The 27068-nt window shown below is 39.9% G+C and overlaps 1 protein-coding gene across 1 annotated transcript in view; it reads right to left on the bottom strand.

The window, feature by feature from the left end:
- The window catches only part of MICAL3 (microtubule associated monooxygenase, calponin and LIM domain containing 3), a 131228-nt gene that overhangs the window by 75349 nt on the left and 28811 nt on the right, over nt 1–27068 (bottom strand). Inside the window, exons 3-20 of the mRNA XM_058805709.1 lie at nt 25127–25334; nt 23679–23795; nt 22886–22987; nt 22154–22309; nt 21521–21621; nt 20286–20543; nt 19615–19730; nt 18212–18338; nt 17604–17697; nt 16317–16464; nt 14884–15080; nt 13862–13974; nt 13336–13398; nt 12404–12577; nt 11310–11402; nt 6092–6187; nt 4032–4088; nt 2099–2203 (exon numbers count right to left, since the gene is read on the bottom strand). Of these exons, the coding sequence (XP_058661692.1) occupies nt 2099–2203; nt 4032–4088; nt 6092–6187; nt 11310–11402; nt 12404–12577; nt 13336–13398; nt 13862–13974; nt 14884–15080; nt 16317–16464; nt 17604–17697; nt 18212–18338; nt 19615–19730; nt 20286–20543; nt 21521–21621; nt 22154–22309; nt 22886–22987; nt 23679–23795; nt 25127–25334 (2325 nt within the window). The remainder of the gene's footprint in view (nt 1–2098; nt 2204–4031; nt 4089–6091; nt 6188–11309; nt 11403–12403; nt 12578–13335; nt 13399–13861; nt 13975–14883; nt 15081–16316; nt 16465–17603; nt 17698–18211; nt 18339–19614; nt 19731–20285; nt 20544–21520; nt 21622–22153; nt 22310–22885; nt 22988–23678; nt 23796–25126; nt 25335–27068) is intronic.

Raw genomic sequence — 27068 nt, 5'->3', positions numbered from 1 at the left:
TGTTCTCTATTACTGGCCCAAGGCACTAACATCATCTTTCAGGCCATGTGAGACCTCTTCTTCATTTTAACTATATAAAGCAAAACTCTGTTCTCCTAGGGGACAGAAGAGAAAGAAGTTAGCTTGTATGTATTTCCAGTAATTAACAGCAAATTTCCAACCTAAAAATTACTGTAAAATGATTAGAAACACTGAACAAAATAAAGAATGTATCAATGTAAAATAATCTACTGATCTTGATTATCAAATGGCAAAGAATAAATCACAGACTGAGAACCTGCATCATTCTCAAACTGGTTTCTCACAGGAGAACCCAAAATTTGGTCTTCCAATATGCCCTTATCATCATCTCTACAGATGATTATGCCCATCCTCCAATGAATACTTCATATAAGTAGGGAAAAAGTTGGAAGTATTGGACAAACAGCACTGGAAGAAACTGTGCATTCCTAAAAATTATAGTCTGGAAATAAAAAAATATTCACATTACAAATAACTGGCTTCTTTGAGAAATAAATTATGGTTTTAGTTATAAAAAGGAAAACTAAATGTCATGTAATTGCATGACCCATGAAAAGACCTACTTCTAGCCACTTGGAATAGGCTAACCTCAAGATTAAATTTACTGAGCAAAATGCAAAAGAGCTTGGCTTTCACAATTTCCCCAATTTATGGAAATATAATTGTTCATACAAAAATTTTCAGTAAATTAACATTTAATCAAGTTTCTTCTCTGTAAATGTCCTTACTTTGCTAAGCCTCCTCTTTCTCAGTATTTTCTTTGTTTTCTTCTCTTAAATCCCACATCATAATCCATCATTGCTTGCAGTGTTCCAACATCTGTTTCCTTTTTCCTCTCTGCCCTACCCACTTTATGCTTTCCTCTACTTTGTGTTCTCTCCTCCTTCTCAATTCTGCATGATACAGAAATTAGACAATTTCAAAAATAATTGCTATCTTTGCATCTCCACACTCAGAAGGAGCTTTAAAATTGCCAGAGAGCACTACAAAAGGTAGGAGCAAAGTATTTTGGTCTAGATCTTGATTTCTGCATCATCATTTTAACTGAATAAGGAAATTCACATGAGTATTGTGGGCCTTGCTTGAGATATTAACTTTGTTTAAGGTAGACTTCTTATTCAGGCCTTCACAGCCAAAACTTCAAATCTAGCCAAAGGTTTGCTGTTCCTTCTTGGAGAACAGCTCCTGTGATTTTAGCCATCAGAAAAAGATGGCATCCCAAAAAAACCCCAATGACATGAAGTGACCTAGATGTCACAAAATTCTTTTTAGTAGGGCTTGCAAAAGTTATGCCCACCAGCAAAAGTTCTGGGACTGTTTATGCTCCAGCTCAAGTAGACAGCTTGATTTGGGATGGTTAACTCAAAACAGTTAAGTTATAAAACAAAATCACTTCTTTAGATGGTGCTTTCCAAAAAAAGCACTCTGCAGTTTGCCAAGCACTGCTGAAGATAACTGAAAACAGAGAGCAACCAAAGAAACCACAGTTCAAACTGGCATGCTCCCATAGCCCAAAGACAACAGACTGGGGAGAAAATTAGGCACAAAAACGAAACAAAACAGAAGTGTACACTGCAATCAAAGACAATCTGCACAAGCTGCCAGCTCTACCATTGGAAACAACTGCACAGGAAGGATGGACACACAAGTAGTACTACAGAGCCAGGGATTAAGCTTGGAAAATGTGAATATTCTTGCTTCCAGAAGCAAGTAAAATTTGCAAGGGACTGACTGCTAAATGACCACTGTGAGATGTCTTGATCCAGAGCTCAGCTGGTTTTCAGCATTTATTCATTTATTCTGAAGTTTACTGGCTGCTTTTTACTTCATTGTTTATATCCTGTTTTGAGGAACAGAAAGGGTCACTCACCAAACAAGGAGACAGCTAAGAAAAGGCAAGTCAAATAAAGACACTAAAATAAAGACAAAAATAGTCTTGATGCTTGTTTTAACCACATGACCATAGAGCAGTGGCCATCATATTTTGGTGATTTTTTCCTCTTTCTGCCCCAAGATTTCACCTGTACCCAGAATCCCCCAGTGCTCCAGGACACCAGCTAGGCAGGGCTGTAGTCACCTGATGCCTCAGTGCACGTCTGGACTCCAGGAGGGCAGCCAGCTGACATGCCCTTTGCTCAATACTCATGGGCACATGGTCATGAGACAATAAACGAGGAGATCTCTGCGAGACGAGGAAGGAGGCAGGATGTAAACAAACGAGCACAAAAACGAAGGGACACCAAAATGCCAGCCAAAAGGTATGACATTCACATGCACAACAGTAACAGAAGCTCTCATGTGAAAACTGGGGGGTTTTCCCCCCATGTGTGTACTTTTCTAATGAAGTGCTACGTTTTGACCCTCAGGGGGAAGAAAAAATTGGTTACATTAATTCACAACTCTTCTTAGGACTGCAGCAGCCAAAATCAAACAAGCACATAGCCTTTCTCTCTGGCATTACCATCAAAAAATAATTTTAAAATGCGGTTTTGTCATGCACCAAGGGCCTTATCTGTCAGTTTATTTCTCCAGAGTTCTGCATTCTCAAGGATTTCCTTTAAATATCTCAACCTGTACCTATTTGTTTCTCAGATTTTGTGTACAGAAACACATTTTAGGATAATGTATTTCGGTTCTCATAAAGAATGAATTCATATCTAAAAGATGATGGTATATGCAAAATAAATAGTCCACATGCCAAAGAGAGCATGTTTAATGAGCCTGTCTAAATAAAGCAAAGAACAGTACAATCAAACACTCACAGAAGCAGCCAGTTTTACTTATGCAACTCCACTGTCCTACTTGTTCTTATTGCACTACCAAGTCAATACACCCCAGGCACAATATTTGACACCTCTGCTATTCTGGTCTTTCATATCAATGTTCCTAAAGAGCTGTGTGGTGCACTTGATGACATGAAAAAAGGCCTGGCAGGTGACCTGCTATATAAGTCACTGCAGCACCACACAGCCTTCAGCTAATTTGTTTGCGGAATACAAAAGTAAATGGACGGGAACTACAAACATGTGCATCAAGAAATCTGAGGCTTGATCTGTCAAGAATGCCAGGGTGCAGCTCTGTATTACAAATTGTCCTCCGATGCAGAACAGAAAATCGGGCTCACACCCAGTTTACAGGAAACACTCTTCCCATTCAGATGCATTAATAATACTCTACTTTCAAGCTGCTTTCTGTTCCACCTACTCCTTCCTACTAGATCATTTTCACTAAAACTGGGGTCTGTTATGAAGCTGTGGGCTTCTGTGTCATTGCAGACACGTGTATTCATTTTCTACTGCCTGTCAGAAAACATTCAGCCCACAAAAGGCTTTTGTTAGAACACATTCTGGAAGTTGCAACAGTTTTATTGCTGGCTCCCATTTATGACTTAATTCATTCAATGCCTGTACTGGAATGTCAATTAATTTGTCAATATGAATTCAAATCAACTGGTCCTTTTGAGTGCCTATCTTTTATTTTCCCATGCTTCTGTATAATACTGAGCCATTCAGACAGACTGTTGAATATTTCATTGTTAAGAAGGCTTCAAAGTCTCTATACTAAATAATGCCTCATCATTTTTCCTTTTACTTTGGCCTGTAGGAGGCAAGATGGAATGCCAGTTGTTTAACCATCCAGAAAGCAAGCGGTGAACACAATGCAACCACTTTCGCATCAATTAGCACAACACATAACTCTTCTTGTTCTGCTACAGCCAAGGCATACTTCCCTAAAGAGGTGTAAGAGACAAAGAAGAATGATAAGAGCCCAAGTGCTCGACCTAGGGCAAAATAAAAGCATATAGCAAACTGCTGATGAAGGCTTGTTATGCATTTATGTGGGTGTCACACAGGAGGGATCTCCTGGCTGACTCTCAGCAGTTGCAGCGTGTTAACAGCAGCATTAGGATAAGTGTGCTTCACCACCCCCTGCATCTGACCTCTGGATTGCACACATCCGCCACAGCTTTGTGTCATCAGCACCCATGCCATTTGTTCATGCTTTTTTACCCTTTCCTGTCTGGGTCTCAGATCCCCGGAATAGCCAGCACCAGGTTCCCTGAATCTCTGCAGGCAACAAATGATGAGCTTAAAAACAATCACAGACCAACTTCCTAATCACAACAAACTTTATCTGATTTTTCTTATGCAGGCAGAAAAGAAGCCACAACAAGAGCAGAAGTTTATTAAGAATAATTTAAACCTGGCAATAACAAGTTGGCTCCTGTAGAGAATTTTTTTTAAAGTATATATTTATAATAAGTCTATAAACAACAACATAGTACCACAATGTAATCAAATTAGTGCAATAAAGATGGTAAGGCACTCAGTACAACTCATACTGTGATGTTAGTTCAGAGGAAGGAGATGGAGAGTTTAAAAGAAGTGGCAGAATAAATGCAGTAGAAGAGCAGAACTAAAGGTTCTAAAAGACATCAGTGTAACATGGATACAGATCCATCTGACTTGCTATGAGGCCTGGGCCAAGACAATTTTAGGAAAAAAAAAATCATTCCTAAGGAGAAAGAATGCTTCCAAAAGCACATTACTCTGACTGAGCCTAACATCAGTTCTGCAGGATTTTTATCAGAGGACAAAAATTCCTGAGTTAAAAGAAGGAAGACTTCCATAAAACACAACATAGAAAATGGTCAAAACACACTTGGCAGAGCTGGCCTTCATGACTAAACTAGGCAACCAAAAAGACACAGGACAAACAAACACTTGAAGAGGTGACAGAAGGAAAATACAGAGCTACAAGATCCTGTGAGTGAAAACAAATTTCTCTACCTGGAAAATGAATCCTACATTATAGATTAGAAGGTAAAACTCAGCATTTAACTACCTTTGAGTCTCCATCTGTAAGGCTGGGGAAAGCCTTTCTTCTTTCATAAAATGTATCCAACAAATTTTTCAGAGAATTTTGACACGAGGCAGGCAGCTAGCTAACACATCAGCTGATATTACACTCTCCTGTATCCTTCTTGAAAAGGCTGCTGTTCACAGCAGAAAACCAACCCCTTTTTCTGTTAGGACAGTTTCAAATGGGATCAGTAGGCAGAGCTGATCTATCTTGCAGATGCAGACACCACAGAGGCAGCAAAGAATGTGTGTCCTGGAGGCTGACAATAATTAGACCAGATAAACTGCAACATGTAATTAAAATTTGAGAAATCAGCAATAATGCAAGTCAAACTTTCTGCCAAAGAATAAAACTTGTCTACTCTGCTAAAAGGTAATGCTCCTTTACAGTTTATAGGCTCAAGAGCTCAGCAAAGACAGTTCAGCTTCACCTCTGGGGAAATTAATTTGTACAATCCTTATGTGATGTCATGACAGCTCAATGGGACTGCACCTGCCTTTTCAGGACCTCTAGCTCAGAACTGATCAAGAAGTAGATTTGAAGGTAGGAAAATGAAACAATTTTAAAGGATACAACTGAAAGAAGCACAATGACAATATACAAGAAGACAGAAATATTAGAAGGATTTCAGGAAATATGTGACTGGACAACAAATACATGTGCACAAACATCTGAATACACATTTATACAGTGGGCTCAGAACAGCTCTCACTGCTCCAGGTTCAAAGCCAGACTGAGACAAGAGCCTCATGTGGGAGAAACAGAAAGACCACAGTGGACATGTGAAGGCCACTACAACAGTCAAAAGCCACTTCAGATAAGCAGTCCTATAAAAGTTTAATGGATACAAGAGCAAATTTTCAGTCACACCTATTTAAACAGACAGTGGACATGGAACAAAATTCAATTTTCTTTCCCTGCATTACTCCGAACTTTTAATTTCTACTTTGCTGCATCTAAAAACTAAGAAAGGGTTCTGTAATAAATCTGCCTACAGCAAAATCTCAGTCTCCAGTGGAGACTCTTCATGCTTCCAGTGAGTTAATGTTGCCTTATTTTCCTAACCTAAGAGGGTGAGAAGCCCCCATCAGCACCTGAAAGAAAGAAAACTGGAAGTGTATTTGTAAATAAGCTGTTTGGTAACTGAGCTAGTCACTTGTGCAAGCAGCAATGAAGAGAAAGGGACAGAGCATGCAGAGGGAATCACCTGCTGCCTGGGATACGATGGAGAGGAGGATGGAGTGCAAGAAGAGAGCATGATCACTTTTTTGGGGCAGGTCCGAGAACGTTCCTTATGCCTCATCTTTTTTTAAAACAGAAAAAGAAAAAAAAAATCATAATAATGGTAGAAAAGAGGTAACATTACCAGTGGTTTGGTGAGACAGGCCAGAATGCATGAACTGAGACCATGATCTAAGCTTACACCTCTCTCAAATCAGCTAAAGCAACAGTGTATCTGAAGAGGAGACCCAAGTTTTTACCCAGAGCCACACAATCACATTTGACAGTCAGTGAACACAGATTTGTATCAATCAGCAATTAAACCAACAGCTTTTGAGTCAAGGTCTTACAATCAGTTAAAGGCAAAACTTGGAACTGTCCATAGCACAATTGGACTGCTCTCTTTGCTTCATGAAAAATTACTTATTGCTGAGCCTTAAAATGCTTAAAAATATGCATCCTGTTGACCTAATTACTCTTGCTTGCAGCTCATTACTAATACAATTCAAGTCTCAGTGTTCTGCTCCCAGCTCCAGATCTCTTCTCTCTTACAGACATTACACCATCTCAGGCAAGCTAAAATGTACAACATTCTGTTAGAAACAAATCCAGCTGGTTTATAGATAAAATGGAGCTGTATTTAATAGTCTGCATATTACACAATGCACATACATGTCCTCAGTTTAACACACCAGAAAACATGCCCTTCTAGTGCTGTACTCCTTGTTATGTAGGGTCTTTTTTTCTCCACCATTTCTTGTTTATTAATGAACCTTCAGCCTGATTTTTCTTTTCCTGCTGAGTTCTCACCAGAGCATATCTGGAAATGGTTGCACTGGGAAAAAACAAAATGCTGTGTACTCAAAGCCAGTGTTAGATAAGGCTCTAAAAAACTGCACATGGTGTAGACATATTACAGATGTTTATTACTGCCCTTGCAAACGAGCTGGCACTAACATCTGTTTGGGTGCTCTCTTCCTTTTCAACAAAACAGATAAATAATACACTACTCTATCTCAAACAGATGCTAAAAGCAGCTTAAACTGAAGCATATGACTTTGCACTGCAGTGGATAAGGAACATTTATATGTTGTTTCAAAAGGCTTAGCTATGAAGTCACTCATTTCTAACTGAAAGCATGGCAACGTTCTCAACCACAGAGCTGCTCATGGATTTTCATCTGTCCATGGCCAAGTTTGCATTTCAAATGTCAAAATTTTCACAAAGTTGCTTATTTTTTCAAGGCAAATCTCAGAATGTAATATTGGATGAATGCATGAAGTACATGTTCCGTCAGCCCTCCAGCAGAATGTATTTCTGAGCACACAAGAAAAGGTTGACTATAGGAATGCAGAAAATAATCACTATATTTAAATTAAAAAATTAAAGGTAAAAAAGGAGTATTTGCAGAAGTCATTGGTGTTTTAAGTTCTCTCCTGGTGAGGTTTCAGCTCTTGCTGCCTGTGGTCATCTCAGTCATTATTTATCTTCAAAAAACACAGTTCCAACAAAATTACTGCAAAGTTTGCACTTCTGCCCTTTGTGACACTATAGGGAATGGTCTCAAAAGAAGAAGCAGCAGATGTCCGGAGGCAGAAAAGATGTGCACCAAAAAACACGGGATCTCCATCCTACAAGTATCTTTGTACACATCAAACATGATTTAAGCTCATGTATGACACACAAAAGCTGTTGCTGACAAGAGACCTATAGAACAATAGAAGACTGCTGAAGGCTACAAGATGAAGGTCTGGAAATCCAGGGCAAAATTCAGTTTAAAAGGCTTGTCTCTCACACCATGCCCAGTCAGATCCTCTTCTGGATAGACCATATGGCTTTCAAAGGCTTCATGATCCTGGATGAGATGCTCTTTGCCAAAAGCAGCCAAAATGGCTCAGAAAGCATAGAGCACATGATGGAAGATGTTCTTATACAAGCAGGCATCACCTTCCCAAGAGAGACAGCATTAAAGGTCTTGTGATGGCAGTAAAAACTGCTTCAGAACAGATTCTGCCAGGATTTCACTCTTTCTAGGAATTCTCTCTTAGCAAGGTACCTCTACCTCACCTATACAACACACAGAGGTGTTGTATCTCCTGCTTTACAAGCTCAAGGAAACTGTTCACCTAATATCTTAATGCAAGGGGGTAAAACAAGATTTTAGATTTAAACTGGTAAGCAAGTACAGCTAAGGATCTCCACCTGACAGACACCAGCAGGCAATGCCCCAAGGCAGATGCCACTTTCTCTTCAGAACTGTGGGTCCAACCCAGACCATTTCCTTTGCAATTTTTTTCCTTGCAGCCACTCTTATGCTTTTGCAATATACTTTCCTCTTCCATGCAGTTTCCAAAAGACAGGAAAAACCAAACCTGTCGATCACATAAATGCCCTTCTCCCAAAGAGAGGATCTCAACTTCATTTTGCCAGCTAGTAAGAATATTAAGCAACCTGTGGTTTCTCTCAGTAACACCCAACACCTCCCCTGTGTCTCCTTAGGAGCTGTTTTGCCCCTCTACAAAGCACTCTCCCCTAGAAGGTAATTGCTATGTGATATATTCAGTCAGTAGCAGAAGTTTCTGCTCCTGAACTTCAACACCTGTGCCAAAAGAGAAACCTTTCCACAAGCTTCGTGAACAGTTCTTTCTAGCAAACATATATCATCCCTAAAGAATTGTCAGAAGCAACAGTAATCCTTTAGAGCATGAGCAGTGATAAAGCTCTGGAATGGCTGCCTGGGGAGGTGGTGGAGTCACCGTCCCTGGATGTGTTTAACAAAGCCTGGATCTGGCACTGGTGCCAGGGTTCAGCTGAGGTGTTGGGGCTGGGTTGGACTCAATGATCTTGAAGGTCTCTTCCAACCTGGTCATTCTGTGATTCATGACAGGTCCTGGCATTCAGCAGCACTTCTCTATTGGCAGTCTGTCATCCAGGGATGAGCTACAAGCCAGAGTGACCAATGTCACCACGGAAGGCCAGTCCAGCACCATCAAAAGGTGCAGTCTCACAACTATCAGGTTCTGCCTGCCAAAGCAATCAGAACCAGAAATCTCAGCAGCCAGCTGAGGTACTGCTCCAGCAACAACTTCCTGCAAGAGGGGATTTCTGTCCAGGCTTGGCAAAGCTGGCTGCTTGGCTCAGTGGTTTCAGCTGTCTCTGTTCAGACAAGAATAAATGGCTCTGTGCATCCATGGCTTTTGAATAAAGGTAACCCATATTCTTCCCTTCCCCAGGAACACAGTGAGGAACCTTTGGAACAGGAACCCTATGAGTGAGGCTTTGGTCCTTCTGCATCCTGCAGATTTGGCATCCTTGAGACCCAGTTTTATACTTCTTCATTACAAAAGCACTGCAAATCCTGCAACACATCTGGACCCAGGAATCAATCATCTTCTGTTGACGCAGTAGAACTAATCAAGGAAAGATCATCTCCATGTGTAATATGGAGAGGGAAATCATGCACACAGGGCAATCACTGCCAGTGTTGAAAAAAATAATTTAAATCCTCTGAAAGTAAAATTGTTGCAGAAAGATTTTTCAGAGATATGCCCTACACTTCTTCCTTGATGTTGATAGCATGCCTGTATAGGAAGAGGAGAAGGATTTTTTCTTCCTTTTTTGAAATTTCTTTTCAGTTGTGTAGTGCGGGTATAAACAAGAACAAAGAAACCCAAAAAAATGCTCCCTGGTGAGGAGAAAAATCCTCAATAAAAACAGGAAATAAAACTTTGTCCTTTTTTTCTATCAATGACAAAAGAATGGCAATAAGAACTTTTGTGTTTCACTATAAAGGCTTAATTATAAAGCCTTCATAAACTTTCAGGAACAAATTCAAATAGAAATCTCAAGGGTGCAGGAATGTGGCATTTTCCAAGTGCTAAAACAGAAAGACAGCCAGTGCAATCCAGTTTTTCTTTTTCTAGGAGGCAATACAAGGAGTGCTCATCAACTCACTTAATATTGTACAGTTTTTTTGCTTCAGGGTTTTTTTTCTGCCTTAATAAGTATTCTTGAGAAATAAAATTTGCCTTAATCATGAATTATGTGAATCCATCTCAAAATGTTCATTAGCCTATAAAGAATATTTTGATGAGACAAAGGATAGAAGAACAAATCCTGAGTCAGGAAAGCAAAGCATCCTGACAATAATTTCTCTGGACTTAGATCTTCTTCCTTGAAAAGAAATCTTCTAGATCAGGGCACCAGTCATGACGTGCAGAATTAATTGTGCTGAATGTCTCAGACACAAAGATCACCATGAATCCATATTCATCAAGAACAGTGAATTTCCAAAGCAGTGTCATCATCTTCCTCTTGACTCCAAAGTACACTGATTAAACTACAGCCAGAGAGAAGTAGATGTTTCTCCAAATTATGGCTGTCAGCAAAACACTTCTGAGCACTCTCAGAAACATGAGGAGGCCATTTGCACAGAGAAACCAGTGAGCTGGTTCACAGATGAGGCATCATAGATGAAGCCAGTGAGGTAAGTATCATAAAATGCCTGAAAAGATTACAGAAGTCTTCAGTTTTGGAAAGCACATGGCTGAAAGAAAAACAGCAGCAATGACAATGGCTCGAAACATTGGAGAAAAAATAAACTTTGATACCTGCTGATTTTTCTGCTGTTGGTCTGCTGTTGGTATTCTGTAGAAGAAAACTTAAAATGTACTGAATTCACAGCAACATAGGAGTATGAAAAGAAACAAGTGTGAGAAGCTGGCAAGGAAAGCTGCATTAAAGAAAGGGAAACCACAGGAAAATCTCCTGCAACTACAGAATACCTAAGATTTCACATAGGACTAGCAAAACTGATAACCAAGTTTACTATTTATATCAAGGAAGAGCTTTAATATCATAGATAAGATCTTTTTACCTCATAAGTTTCCATAATTGGTTACATTGTTTCCCTTATTTCTAACAGAAGAATCTAGAAATTCTATGGCAAAAATTTCTGCTGCAACATCCATGAAAGTCTAGGTAAGTTGAAACTATCACAAGAAGGCAGGGAAAATTTGATTAAATATTTTTGAAACATTAAACCATACATCATCACCAAAGGGCGATGCTGACTTTATTCACTGGAAATTATTTAAAATAACAGACTCAGACAAGGTGCTGGAAAAGAACTGGCTTAAAAGCACAACAGTGATGGGTGGTGCTGGGTGAGGAGGTGCAATGTAGTGAGAATGAGTTTTCTTTACCTGTTTCCACTGGGGTATGGGGGCAAGCCGGCCCTGCTCTCGTCTGCTGGATGACTGGCTGTGGACACGCTCTTGGTAAGGCAGGACAGGTGGCTGCATGCAGGTTGTAGGGAAGGTGGGACCAAGGAGGAAAGATAAAATAGTGAAGGAAACTCAAAGAAAGCCATAGGAATGGAACACAGATTAAGACAGACAAACATTTAAGAAAAAAATATAGGGTAGGGGGGAATTCATTTAGCAAGTAAAAAAGGAAAAAAAAATAACCAAAAATGGGGAATTTCACATATTTTTGGAGCTTTCCTTTCATTTAATTGTTTCTTCAAATCATTGGCTGAGTATGCCAGCCAATGTGTAGCAGCTGAAGAAACATTTTATGGTGTGGATAGACATGGCCATTCCGATTATGTTGCACTACAAATGCTGGTATGTAGGGTAGCAGAGACAAACTTGAGCTGGCTTTCAAGCAGCCAGGTCAGGTCCCACTCACGATGTGGCCATGGCACAGAGCTTGGCACCAGCTGTGGGGATGGACTCATGCAGCAGAGCAAGGACTCTGGCACTTAAACCACACTGAGCCTCATCCTGCTGACACTGCACTGCCAGCAGCAGCTTCAAGTGACTCAATCTAACTTCAAAGATAGCTAGCCTGCAGTGCAGCAGCTCAGATACCATCCTGGAGAACAAATGAGCCTCACTTGGAATGACACTAACATCCTGATTGCCAAGAAACTCCCAGGCATTTATCTGCTGCACATACACACGTACAACACTTAATCACAGTTCACAAGAACAAACAGATGTAACCTGATATGAAAATGTTCAAATCAGAAATCAAATGGTTGTTCTTAAACAGCATAAGGAGAACATTCCTGGAAAGCTTTTAAAGAGCAATAGTAGTTATAAAAGAAACTCAATTGCTGGTCTTCTCCACCCTGTACTAGTAAAATTTAAGCTTTGGGTAAACTTCACTCTTCTTTAGGAGAGCCTTTGAAGTAGAAAAGCAACACTAGCACCAAGTCTTGAGGAATGCATGCTATCACCCATGGTTTTCCTCTTCAATTCCAAAACAAAGGGGTTTATTATCCATCTCCTACCTGTCTTCGTAAGTGTGAGGATGGCACTGGTGCATTCTCTTCAAACTTGGCCAGCAGCTGGGTTGCCATGGACTTGACTTTGTTCTGATTCCCAATGGCAGCATCAATTCTCCTCTCTGTCAGGGCACTCACCAGTGTGGGCCTTTCTTCTCTGTAGCTTCGTGGGAGGTCCTCCTAACAATCAGTGACATCAAAATTTAACAAGATACAACCAGATCACCCTTCTCCTTTCTATCCCTTTGCTGTGAAAAGTCTCTTACGCTAGAGATAACAAATCTCTCAGCCTCACTTGAAAGCTCAGATTTTAATTTCCTTTGGTAAGTCATCAAATGTTCTGTTAAACTTTACTGATCTTTTCAATCTTATTTGATACCTACAAAAAGATCTCAGCTGAAACACCCCTGTGAAGCCCTTGACATAAACCAAAGCTCATCTTCAAACAACAAACCCAAAGCACTGAATTTTAATTCACCTGTACCCATTTGGCTACAAACACTGAATTTGAAAAACTGCCTTGTGGGCATACTGGAAATGTTTGGATTTTGCATAAACCAAAGTTAAAGTTTAAATATGCATCAAGCTTCTGACAATACCACAAAACTTCATTGAGAAGTTTTGAGTGTTGATGTCCTCATCAAACCATAGCAATTTGCAATAAAAGCAGAACATCAGGGAACTGTAACATTTCACTTGTAGTGTTATTCACTTGTAGTATTATTATAGTAGTATTATGTAGTATTCTTTCATAAACATTAATAAAATATTAGCACTAAAGATACCATTAAAGTGTAACTTCTGAAGAAGAATTAAATTTTATCTAAAAAATCCTATATAATCCCTGCCTGGATATTAAAAAAATGAAAGAACTGAAGTGGGGAAAAATGTACCTACCATTTATTTTGCTCCCTGACACCTCTCACTGTAATACTTACATCCTCAGATTGGCTGGTTTTTCTCCTCTTTCCTGCACCATCCAGTTCCTTTTCTTTTTTGTCCTGAAAACAGAAGGAGTAGGGGAAAGAAAACAAAAATAACTCTCATACCTCTCTGGGCTGAGATAAGTGTCATCAGTGCTCTTAATCAGTTTAGTTGCAAAGCTTATTTAATTCCCTGTGCTCATTCTCCATTTGTTTAAGAGTTTTTTTCCTAGATACTCCTTAGGGGATTGTAACTTTCAACTGGACAATTCTTCAACACTTTCAAATCATGAAAACTGAGCAACTAGCTATGTTCCAAGAGAAAATATATGCCCAAGTACTACCACAAGGCTAAGCTTTTAAGACTAAAAAACACCTCTAGGGGTACATACTAGAGATGCAATTTTGCAGTCATAAAGGTCATGTATTTTCCCATACCAAGGGCTGGTGAGCACATGGTCTCTAGCAAACTAACAAACACTCACACCTGCACTTTTCGCAGCATGGCTGTCCAAGTGCCCCCAGGGCTGTGCCTGCTTACCTTGGGAGTGCGCTTCCGAGAGATGCTTTGTCCCAGTTTGCTGAGGAAGGAGATGGGAGACTTGGTACTGGCAATCAGGGCAGCCTTTTCCTCTGCATTCAGCTCCAGGCTATCTGTTGGTGACAACAGGCACAACAAGGGAATGCCATGAAGTTTTTTTCTATGGTGCTGTTATTGAATACACAACTGAAGGACTCACTGAGTCTTTTTAACATAGCAGCCTTTTTCTTAAATTCTCAGAAATCCTCACGATTTCTAAATTTTGCACAAAATGACTAATGTCTAGAATTAATACCTTTCTTATCTATTCTGCTTTTTCATTTTGCCCAAAGCAGTTCTTTCAGGGTTTATAACCGCCTGTGTTTACTCTATTTACTTTTATATTTAAAGAACATGCTTTAAGGAACATGAGCATCAGTATTCTTAAAAAGAATACAGAATTTTAGAAATAATACATTACACTTACTATATTTTTAAAATGCTATTAAACCCAATTTTTTCCCCTTGCCAGAGAGACACATGTGAATTAAGATCACTAGTAATAAAGAGCTGTAACAACATTATCAATATTTAAAGGCTGGCCATATTGATTTGGGTTAGGTAATTACATCTTTCAGTTCTGATCAAAGATGTTTTGTTCCAAAGATGGCCTGAATTTAGTCTCACCATTCACAGATGATAAATAGGTATAAAACTCAGCTGGTGTTTTGAAATTACTTGTTCAACAACTACTAGCAAGGCACATTAGTTAAGACAAACAATTGTAAGAAAGGAGAAAATTTATCTAGTAGTGCTGAAGTGAACTTTTGAGGACACTATTGTATATTAACTCCTTTTTTTGCTCCTCCTGCTGCTAACGTGGTTTTTATCAGCACCAGTAACAAGTCAACATTTTGTAATGTAAAGCTACAATGAGTAACCACTCAATGTGCTCATGCAGAAGCAGCATGAAGGTAACTGAAGCACACAAATTCACCCTGGAACAGTCTTTAAATCCCACAGAAGTGCCCCAAACTGCTTACCACTAGAGGGGATGGTGTCTTTGAACATCTCATAGAACTGTGTGAGGTACATCACCATGGACAGCTTATCTGGCTCTCCAACAGATGCCATTTCCTTTCCAGTCATAATAGGAGAGATCCCAAACTCTTTCTCAGCGATGTCAAAGGCCAGTTGGTTGTTCTTCTCCACATCGTGCTCATCCAAGGAGTCAAAGTCTCTGCAAAGGGCAAAAAGAGGCCTTGCACTGAACCAAGCAGAAACCAGTCTTCTGAAAGAACTCAGACATCCATCTTTTTTTGTCTCTTGAAATGTTAATTTTATTTTCCACCAACATGGCAAAGTTGATGCTACTTAACTACAGTGAACTTCAGCTCAAATATATTTGTTTGCTCCTGTTAAACACCTAGACTTTTCTTCTTAAAAAGCATCATCCTCTGAAATACATCTCCACTTCCTCCTCTACTGGAAGACTGTACAGTGCCTCCTACATAAAATCTTCTGTGCACCTGGAACTAAATTAAATCTTGACTTTTTGTCCCCTTTTCTCTTGACTGATCCACATTTTTATCCTGCTGTCTTTTTCCAAAACTTGTATAACTATATGAAAAACTATAGCTTGTAGAGAGCTACATGAAGCATTTTAAAAGCTGTTTGAACTCCCCACAAGCTATAAAGCTATTAAACAGTGTAGTTCATGTTTACTGAAGTACACTAATACAGAAGTAATTCAGTGCATATGGATTGGAATAACTCCACATATTTTCAGTATGTTTTACAGTGGATTATGTCTTCAAGTACAGCTCTAGAATTTACTTTTTCTGATGTCTCTTCGGGGAGTTGGAGACATTTCAGATTAAAGTACCAGAATCTATGCTATCATCACTTTTTGCAGCCAGTGTTTTCCCATTCCAGAATCTGGGCTGTTTCACCCAATATATCACTGAAGAGGACACCTCTGCCATCCACCCAATCACCAAGTCAGTGTGCAAACAGTAACAACCTCTTCATTTAGGCTGTGGGTCACTATTTTAGAAAGAGCAGCCTGAAAGTCTTTAGGAAGAGCTGCTTTGTTAAACAGGAAATTTATAAAGGACCATGCAGAGACTTGTTCACAAGAGATTTAACTGAAGCTATGAACTGTTCCTTACTCACTTCACACATAAAATTTGTCAGTCAATAATGCTTTCCAGTCAGTACCAATTTGAAGCTTAATTCTGCCAAATCATCCAGAAGGTAAAATGACAACACATTTATTTTCAAATTCATCAAGCTATCATGACCTTCCACTCTGCCAGTGAATCACTGGATGTTGGTTTCTATCAAGTTTAATTGAATTCATTTCAATCTATTTCTTCCTAAGTCACAAATGCACTGCCTCCAACTCCATATTATTAGTTCCAAACATCACTAATTTCCTGCTCCTCCCAGTGATTTGAAGCAGCCAGTTACTCACATTAGGTCTGGACGGTATCTGTGGATAATGGCACACAAAGCTAAGCCACTTTTCCATGACATTGTCAGATCTGTCACATTAACACCAGCATATCCATCAGTCTGCCTCTGGCACCAACTGAGCAATTTACTAGAGCGAGCTACAGACTCTGTCAAAAAAAAAAAAAAAAAGCACATTTCAAAATAAAAATGAACAACAGCTCAAATTCTAAGTACAACACAAACCCCCATGAATCAACAAGCAAAACCTTAATATAAAAAACAAGTTCCTTCTGCAATGGGTAATGGAGGACTGGATTCTTATTTTTTTTCAAAAATGCTATTAATATTTATTTTAGATCCAAGAAAGTATTTTTTAATTTGCTGAAAACTAATTATCTAAGTTGTAACTTGCCAGACTTTTCACCCTAGCTATTGTAAAAGAGCCCCAGGAAATATAAAACAGCTGCAAAGGCTTGTTAAATACGATCAAAAGGACATACAGTAGCAATGTTCTCTAAAGCCCAGATATACCATTTCTAGGGAAAGAACAGACAAATGTACTTCTGTAACTACTTCTTCTCCCTTGAAAACTTTCCTTTAAAAGCACTGACCTATTCTGACCTTATCTTACCAGAAGATCTGATGAGATTGCAGCCTAAAGGGACATGGCTGCAGGGCAAAGAGCAGAGACTACACAGCTCTTCAGCAGTGAAAGGGAGGCTTAGCAGCAAAGAGCCACTCTGGGAATCCCAAAACACTATCTGGGCATGCAAAGGGCAAAGTCTGACACAGCCCTCAGGGTAGAGACAAGAAGACAGCTACTGAAATGCTTATCACAAGGCATCTAGCTCTCAGAATAATGCAGGCAAAGTGAGGTCTCATTTAGTTGAGAGATGAGACAAAGAAAAGGAAAGCAGGAACATGCAAGACTGCACAAGCAATACATTCTGATACATTTGTAGGAGTTCTGAGTCTACTGTTAGAGTGAACTCAGTCCAGGCTTCTGCACTTTAGGCAAGGACAATGTAAGAGATAAAGGATGTGAAATGAACTGCCTAGACAAACAAATGTGCTTAGAAAATTAACAGCATTATAAAGCAAGGGAAATTAGGCAAACAAAAATAAATTCCCATGCTAATGGAAACTTGAAAAATTGTAAGCTCAGACTGTTGACAAAACAATTACTGGATACCTTTTCTAAATTAAGAGAATGTTTAAATAATACCCTACAGCCCTGCTGCTCTCTAGTTCCTGCACTGATCCAGCTCCAGAATACCAAAAGGAATAGGACAGCAGCCAGGCCTACCATTTCGAGTCAGCTTTGGTGTCCTGGAGTTCACAAAGTTCTCTATCTCCAGGTGAATGTCTTTCAAGTCTCCTGTATTATACAAGTGGCGTACCTAAAATGGCACACAAAAACATTTAAGATCATCAACATGCCATGCACCCCAGACACACAGAAATAACCAGAAGACAATAAAGAGACATCCCAAGGTACAAAAAAGAAGCTAAGTACATGTAGGTAGCAAAAATCCTATCCCAAGAACCTCACAACCGCAAGCATCAGCTAATCGGTGCTGAACATAAAATCTGTTTTATGACTGCTGCTGCTCAGTGGATACCAAATTGCAATGACAGACTGCTAGACTGGATTATTACAAAGAAAATGCACACATAGAAAACACAAATTTATAGGTTTCCTGTATCATTATATCACAGTTAAAATTATCAAAATCAAACATTCCTAAAAGGGAATTTGTTCAAGTACAAAGTTTACTTTTGACTGATGCAACTGCCTTTCACTGCTTCCATGCTACACACACATCACTCTCTGCCCCCAAAACATTGGCACAGCTTCACCTGAGGAAAGCCACTGCAGATTGCAAGCACTCAGGAGCACCATTTGTGACTTACCTGCTGTGGCCTCAGGAAGTTGACGTTGATATTGGGATATCGGGTGGCAGGATCAATGCTGTAGTGGCTGAAGTTTTTACTCACGTTCTCTGGGGTGGTCTGAGGCAGCAGCCTATAAATGCTTTCCCTTGGGAAAATAACACAAAAAAAAAAGTTTGGGGTTTTGTTTTGGTTCATCTGTTTTGTTTAAGCTTTGTGGTGGTTTGGGGTTTTTGGTTTGTTTTGGCTGGTTTGAGGTTTTGTTCTGTTTTTGTTTTTTTTAAGAGATGTATCACTACTACTATGGCTAAGCAAACTCTGGAGAGATAAACATTCAAATCAGAAATCTAACCACTTCAGACACTGCATAGCTAACAGCCAGCATAACCATATTAAAATCTGCACTTTAATACAACTTCAGAATTCCAAAGGACAAAAGAGAACAATACACTAAGTGAAACTGAAGGGACTGCCCAGTACAATAAAGGCACTGAGATACAGGAAGGGCTCAGGAAGAGGGGCCACCAAGGAGACTGGAGCACTTGACCTGTGAGGAGAGGCCAGGAGAACTGGGTCTGTTCAATATGTGGAAGAGAAAGCCCAGGGAAGATCTTACTGCTGTCTGAACTGGCTAATGGAAAGGTGATGAAGTCTGGCTTCAACAGCAACATTATTTTCCTCGCTGTTTTTTTAAATTCAAACAAATGGAATTTTAAGTATGAACTGTGCCATTGTGCAATTTTAGAAATTATACTATGGTTCCTGATGGTCAGAAGCTGCAGTTGCTGAGTTTAAAATAGGACCTAGAAACTGTTGCTTTTACTCACTCTGTCTTCTAATTACCCGAGTTCTGATCTCCAAGAGAGTCCTTTGAGTCACCAAAACCACACTGGAGCAAAGCTGATTAACACATCAAAAACTCAATACTTCAAAAGAGACAAGATGTTGTTTGGCTTACATGAAACAAAGTGACCAAGGACAACATGAAAGATAGCAAGTCACAGCTTCCTTATAAGGAAATAATAAAAAGTATTCACAAGATAATAGGCAACAGCAAGAACTTTTGTATCTAGTACTTTAAATGCATCTACATCTTCATCTGGTTTGCCATTGAAGGGCTGGTGACAGTCAGGCTCAATTTGTCCATGCAATGTCAATAAGCACCTAAAAAAAGATTCCTCATGTAATCTTTTAAAACTAGAACCAGAAATAGCAACATTTCTTACTCATCCATATACTTCAGTTTATCAACTCCTTTGAAATTTTTTCCTTTAACTGAATTATACCCTCGTGCATTCTCTAAAAACAGTGAGAGTCTGTATCTCTCATTCTGTCTACATATTTGTACTAAAAGAAACTGTAATGAACGATGAGATGTTGGAGGATTGGATTAGAACTGTAAATGTATTCACTTTCTCCATTACCTCTCTGCAAGGACTTCCAAAGGACTGGCTCCGAGTGACCAACTTCGTACCATCCAAGCAGAGTCCATTGCAGCCAAAAATCCCCTGGCTATTCCAGTTCCCATTGGCCAAAACGGCTGATATTACAGGTTACCAAAGGAAAAAAAAGCAGAGAAAGGAAAAGCATCACTTAGGGAAAATCTTAAAGAAGTATCAAGTACATATTCAGGCAGTAATCTGCTGGGAAATTATAACTCAGTAATTAGCTTCAAGTTCCACTCCCACTGGGCTAGAGGAAACCAGATGTACAGTGAACAGCTCGAGAGCTCTCCCAAAGCCAGTGCTCCTCTATTTCCAACAGTAATTCATAGCCTGGAGTGCTTTAACAGCTTCTCTTCAAGACAGCACTTTTTAAACCAACTACAAAATGCTAACTACTAGCAGGCCTACAGTGGGTTCTCTACAGAGTCAACAAGAAGCAGATGGAACAGACAGAACTTCAGAAAAAGCTCTGCACACATTTTCTTAAGCGCGATCATTACCACGCTAAAAATTCTGTTTTCCCAACACTCCCACCCTTCCTTCCAACCTCCCACTTTCTTCTATAACAAACAGCAGCTTTCCTTAGAGTGCCTCTCTGTCAGGCAGCACGGATCTCAGCGGTTTGTGCTCATTCAGGGCTGACCACGAACCTCCAGCAGGCTGTCCCCGACCAGTGCCACGAGCAGCTGGTGGCCGTTCTGCTCGCGCACCAGGGCGGCGTTCTCGGAGGCGTACATGCACGTGAAGTCAAACATGGCCACGTCGGGCTGCCCGTAGTGGTTGATGGCAAAGTCCAGCGAGGGCAGCTGCTGGTTAGTGGAGAAATCTGCTGCCTCCCTGGCATAGTTCAGCAAAGCCTCCTGGTCCACGTTCTCCCGGGACAGCAAGACCTCCGTGTCAGCATGGTCCTGCCAAAACCAGCACAGTTAAAGTGCCGTGGTCAAACCCACAAGTTTAAGATTGGTATATATTGTAGCTGGCATTAAAATTCTGAGAAATCTACTCATACAAATTTGCTTGCTAATTTCTTTCATTCCTATCTGTGTTACTACTTCCAGGAGAAAATCTACTGTATTTGCAGGGTGCCTCATGGCAAGAAGGAATGATGAATCTGACTCCATGCTCTCAGAAAGCTAATTTATATTATATTAAAGAATGCCATACTAAACTACACTAAAGAATACAGAAAGGATACTTACAGAAGGCTAAAAAGATAATAATGAAAACTCCTGACTCTTTCCAGAGTCCCAACACAGCTTGGCTGTGATTGGCCAATGAGTGAAAACACTCACACCAGAAATTCAACGAAACAATCACCTGTGGGTGAACAATCTCCAAACACATTCCACATGTGGCACAACACAGGAGAAGCAAATGAGATAAGAATTTGTTTCCCTTTTTCTCTGAGGCTTCTCAGCTTCCCAGGAGAAAATCCTGGGTGAAAGGATTTTTCAGAAAATATAACTGTGACCAAAATCTATAGATCTTTTATTGCAAACAGTAATGAGTCCTGCTTGCATTGCTGACTGTGAAAGGGCTAAGAAACTTTTGAGTATTTTTCATTCCCATAAAATAAGAGAAGCTCAACTAAGCTATTAAATGTTCCTTCAGAATATTTTATCTTAGCATGAGCAAACTCCCAAATCTACAAAAGGAGACAAATTTGAAAAGGACAGGTTTTGTAACATTTGTCTGATGATTTAAAATACTTCAGAAGGGCATTAACTGCCTTTTAGAACACAATTACATTCATGTTCTAAAGTAAGAACTGTAGAAAAACATTACGTGATGGAGGAGAAGCGCGTTTTCCTACTTTCACCTTACCAAAAGTAAATTATCATCACAATTTCAGCTTACAGAGAATACAGGAGAAGTTAATACCCACATGCCGTATCACTCCTTTATCCAGCAAGCTCTGCTTTTTGGCAGTCATGACAAAGTAGTGTGTATCATCCTTGTAGTAGACAATGTTCTCCAAGTCAATGCCTTGTGACAGAACAAAAGACATGGTAATGAAGGAACAAGTTAGGAGTTATGTGCAACAGAAGTTCTACCAGAAGAAAGTAAATTGAAACTGCATGATTAGAAAGAGAATATGCCAAGCAACTTTCTTCCATGCTCTGAGTGACTTTAAAATCTGAACTGTCAACAAAACCACAGCACATTTCACCTGCATAAAGCTACCTCTTTTAAAACATCCATTTATCATCACTCTAAGGTTTGCATTCAGACGTGGAGTGCAAAAACAAAACTCTGGATTCATGACCTCTTCCCATTTAGGGCTTTGATTTCCTGAAAACCATAAATTCTCCACTTCTGAATCAAAATGACACACAACTGCTTTGTACAGCAGAATAGCTACAAAAACAAGGAAATCACATTTCAGAGGCAGCAATGACTGACTGCCTTGCACAAGATGTTTGTTTCTGGTTAAACACACAAACCTGAGCTGCAAAATCGTAATTATAAACACAAAGACTTGATATTTCACTGGAAATCTGTCCAAGTGCTGGCAAACCTGTGGCATCTCGGAGATCCTGGAAGAACTTCTGGTTGAAGATGAAGGCCACACCGCTGATCTCTTCTACTTTGGCTTCAGCTGTGGTGTTGCGATTGATGAAGTTTGCTGTGATAGCGATTGCAAGCTTGCCGCGGAATTCCTTCCGGCGAAACCCTGCAGGAAGGATAAAGTGGCAATGCTGGAAAGCAAACACACCTTCAGAGAGGGATCAGTATGCCACAGACAGGTGCACTCACACAGTAAAGGGAGAGAAGGGAATGGATGAGCTACAAACTCCTCCAAAGAGGAAAGAACAATTGCTTCATTAGAAAAGTGTTCTTTAGGGAAAAAGCTCCCCACCACCCTGTCTCTCCTCTCTGTTCCTAAAGCTGCAATTTCCATTAAAAAAAAAAAAAGATTCTCTGCTACACAGAATAATACTCAACACCTCAGTTCCTACACCCAAAGGTAGGAGTGACAATACTACTTAACTAAAGAAAAAATGTAGGAAAAATTATCCAGATCAAAAACCCTTATGTCTTTATTAGTTTAGAGGAAGAAAACAAACACCACCCACATCTCTGCTATAAATGGATTTTTATATGGACTTTTAATCTCCCAGTCACTTGTCACCTGTCCCTATCACACTATCAAGTGTATTTCCAGATGTTGATTGGTGTGTTAAAGGCCACTTTTGTTCCAACAAATTTAAGAATAACTTTTGTTTGGAGGTGAATTATGAACCATTACCTTCTAAGGTGTTTCTCCTGCCATCCCCTCCAATGATTACTTCAAACTCATACTCAGACACTGGATGGGTTTTGGGATGGACCAGTGCACGCCAACCTATTCCTGTAGATAAACTCCAAGTTAGTGACAATATAAATGGCAATAATAACAGAAAAAAATTAAATAAAACCAGTTCTTACTATCAATAAATCCTTCAACACATGATCAGTCAAGAAACCCAGCAGGACAGCTACACTGATGACAGGGCTATTCCTGAAGCAGCAATTCCATGTGAATCAGAAGTAAACATAGCCCTGCTAAAACTCCCCTAATTCCTTTAAGGGCCCCTACAAACTTCTCTACTGCCTATACAATTAATAAAAGGCCAAACTACAAGTAAGCTACAACTCCTGTGGTGATCAGAGAAGAGGTTTCACAGCGATACCAAAAGCATTACAAGGATCATTCACCAATGTAAATACACTTAGTGAGTGCAAAGAAAGGAGTTGTTTTAAAATGTTATCAAAATGTTACATAATAGGCTTAAGTATTTTAGAAGCAATTACAATTTACCATGTCTTGGTCTATTTCTGTGCAGTCCTCCTGGTGACTTTGTTTCGTTCAGTAACTAATTTGGATTTGCCACTAGAAAAAGCAAATCCTACTAAAAATCCAAGCAAAATGGATTAATAACTATTCTTATTAATAGAGCACGAGGAAAGGACTTAACATCATAAGCAGAATTAAGGAGTGTATCCTGTGTATCCTACCACAACTTCCCCCCTTCTCTACTGCCCATTTCAGTGCTACTTGCTTTCATTCTCCTGGTCCTCTGGAGGGTAAACGAGCCCCCGGAACTCCACGTTGACATGGATCTCTATTCCCAAGATCAAGGCAACCTTCAAAAGGATCAGCTGGAGCTGACGGATACCTGCAAGAAAAAAAGCAGATTATAAAGAAATAGAAGGAAAAGAAAAGAGGCCAAGGGCCCATGTGTGTCTGTGCGACATTACTGATACCCTGACAAAGGCCAGCTGCCACTTTCTTCTTCCCCACGGAGTTCCCAGTGATTCATCCAGGCACCACTGGTGTGTGATTTCACAGCATGCTAAGAAAACTCTACACAGCTGAAAACCCAACCCTTTTCAAAGCATAAAAAGTAGTTTTTTAGTGTTTCAGTCCCCTAACCAGCAACAAGGGTAACAGCCAGGACATGAGCTGCAGAAGAGGGAGGGCAGACAGCACTGGCAGGACTGCATTTGTCACAGATGGCAGAGAGCCACTGGATCAGCCTGGATGTAATACTGACTGCACCTCCATGCCAGCACCTCTGGGTTAGTGAGGGCATAGAAAGCTCCTCACCACCTCTTCAGGTAACTTTGGCAATGAGAATGAAAATTACAGTGCGCAGACTCAATGAATTTGAAGGAAAACACCTTACTGTCATACGTCAGACACTGAAATGAAAAAATCCTTCACCTAAACACTAAATTTTAGCTGTGCTGATACACAAAAAACCCCCAAAATGCATAAAAACTGGAAGAATAAAAATGAAAATAGAGGGAAAAACAATCTGCAAGGTTGAAGTTACAAAGACATCTTCCAGTTTTACCATTTGTTGCCAAATTAAAAAAAAAAAAAAGACAACAACACCTGGTTGCACCTTGTACAGTCAATTTTGGGGAAGAAAAAGAAAAGAAAAATAACTCCTACTCCACCAAAGCATTCAGCTTTCAAAGAGGACTGACTTAACAGAATATAAAAATCATCAAGATTATTCTCAGTTTTAACACAAACATCTATTTAATCAAAACATATTTTCATCACTCTCCTGAACATTAACAAAGCCAAAACTGTTCCACCTTTCTCCAGACAGAAATTCACAAGAATATTCAAAAGCATGCACTTATTTTTCTTTACAAGTTGCTCAAGAGAAACAGAACAATGCAGCAGCTGCAGGAATGTATCAGCAAAAACCAGAAAAATTACCCATTAAAAGAAAAAAAACGTTTGAGCTTTAAGTGTACTTTTCAGTGTAGGAAGAAGCTATGCCTTAGGAATGTCTAAGAGATGACAGATAAACACTGCATGTTTTAATCTTATGACCAGCCCAGAATGCACAATGCAAAAGTAACGCTGAAATATACAAATATACAAATACAAAAATATGAGAGCAGGGACTGTGTAGGCTGAATGTTCACCCTCGCCTTCCTCCCCCCAGGAAGAAGCAGTGCTGCTGTGCCCAGCCCTGCCTGTACTCACTGATATGGTCTATGGATCCTGCACAGAATTTGCCGTAGAACTTTTTGGCGCCGAGGCCGCGGAGGTCGTGGATGGTGAAGGGCCAGAGGTGCAGCACGTTGTTGCGGGAGAAGGCGTCCCTCTTCTCTATCACCACCACCTTGGCTCCCAGGAAGGACAGGTCGATGGCTGTGCGAAGGCCACAGGGTCCAGCCCCAATTATCAGACACTGCAAAACACCAGCACTGAGTGACTGCACAGTCCTTGCAGAAATGGGATTTCTGCAGCAGCTTCTGAGCATCCCACAGCTCTTAGGAAGAAGTGCTCTTTGTATGAAACATAAGCTGAAATCTCAGATCAGTCTGTTTCAACCTGCTAAGTTCTGCCATTGATAAGAAGAAACCACGACCTGAAATTTAAGTATTAAAGACTCAGAAAGCAGGCAAGTAAAACTGTGTGCTTGCAAGCCTTGCTCTTGGAAGAGCTGCCAAGTCATACTCTCCAAGTTACCTGGAGAACAGCAATATTTCTGAAGGCTTCTCCCTCCCACATTCCACCTTTTTTTTCTTAAAAACAAAACAAAACAAAAAATCAAAACAACCCCCAAAAAAACAAAAACAAAACCACTGACAAGTTTTCCTCTCATCTTCCAAACACTGAGCTGGCCTTTCTTAAGAATATCTTCAGTAGTATTGCAACAGCTACAGCAGACAAACACAAGACATTAATGTTTTTATAAACACCATCATTTAGAGTAACAGAATAAAAGAGTAGCCAAGTCAGAGCACAAGATTTTATGCCTTTGGTGGTGCTTTGGGGCTTCTATTACTGCAGCAAAGGACACTTCAGGGAAGTAGACATCATGTAAACAAAACCTTTGTGTGATCAGACAAATCTTTTCTCCAACCTAACCTTTGTCCTTCACCTTCCCTTATCTCTTTCCACTTTACTCACAAACACCATCAGATGCTAATAAACAACTTGAGAATGTAAAATACGTGCATGTCTAGTGTTGAAGTACCTTCTGAGAACAGAATGATGCAGCAAAATACTCTCTGATTAAAAACCCAAGATAGTCAGGAGACACTTTTAACCCACAGAAACTGAGGTTCACAGAGAAAGTGTTGGTATGTGCAGTCACATAAATACAGTACACAGTCCATTTCTTCATTATTGCACTTTGATTTCTACTGAGCAAACCAGAGACCTTGTTACAGAGGTGGCTGCTGCTGCTGCCACGTGATTCTCTTCCAGATCCTTATGGCTGCACAAGAAAGCGCTTTGAGAAACTCCTAATTATGCCAAAATTTAACTATGAGCCAGTGTTCTGATAAACAACCAATCCCAAAAAGCAAAACTTGGTGTTTAGTGGTCATCCCCATCTGACAATTTTTACAGGCCGCCACCTTCTCACCACTTCACCACTTACTCACTGGGGCACAAACTCTGCAGGCACCATGAAACTGCAAATGTAAAGCCTGAATGATGGGAAACCAATTACAGCAGTGATGACATAGCTATTGACATGCAAATTCCACGTAGGACTACAGAAGAAGATAAGGAGTCACATAAATCTGAGGGCAGAGATCCAAGTCTAGAGGAAAGGAAAGGGAAGGGAATAATAACACCACTGCTTCTTTAGTGGCTTCAGGAACCTGAAAGCATTTGGGACAAAAGGCACACCCAACCTCTGAGCTAATAAATAACTAAATAAAATTGTATATTGAACAGGTAATCTTGAACAGGATCCTCAGTTAGATCTATATTCTTCCAATTTTAATATTGCTTTCTTTGTAGGCAAGTGTAATTTCCAAATACTCCCTTGTCTTTCTTTTCTAAAGCTTTTCAGAAAATTAGCTCAGCACATCATACTTATTGAGGTAATAACTACAATCTTAAAAGAGCCTGGATTTCAATAAGCAAGAAGAACACACTGAATTGGGTGATTTTCATTCTTTGACAA

The sequence above is a fragment of the Ammospiza caudacuta genome, chromosome 5 (genome assembly GCF_027887145.1).
Source record: "Ammospiza caudacuta isolate bAmmCau1 chromosome 5, bAmmCau1.pri, whole genome shotgun sequence".
In the NCBI taxonomy this organism is placed as follows: Eukaryota; Metazoa; Chordata; class Aves; order Passeriformes; family Passerellidae; genus Ammospiza; species Ammospiza caudacuta.
The sequence above is the reverse complement of the archived record's forward strand: the minus strand, read 5'-3'. Positions and strand labels throughout refer to the sequence as shown.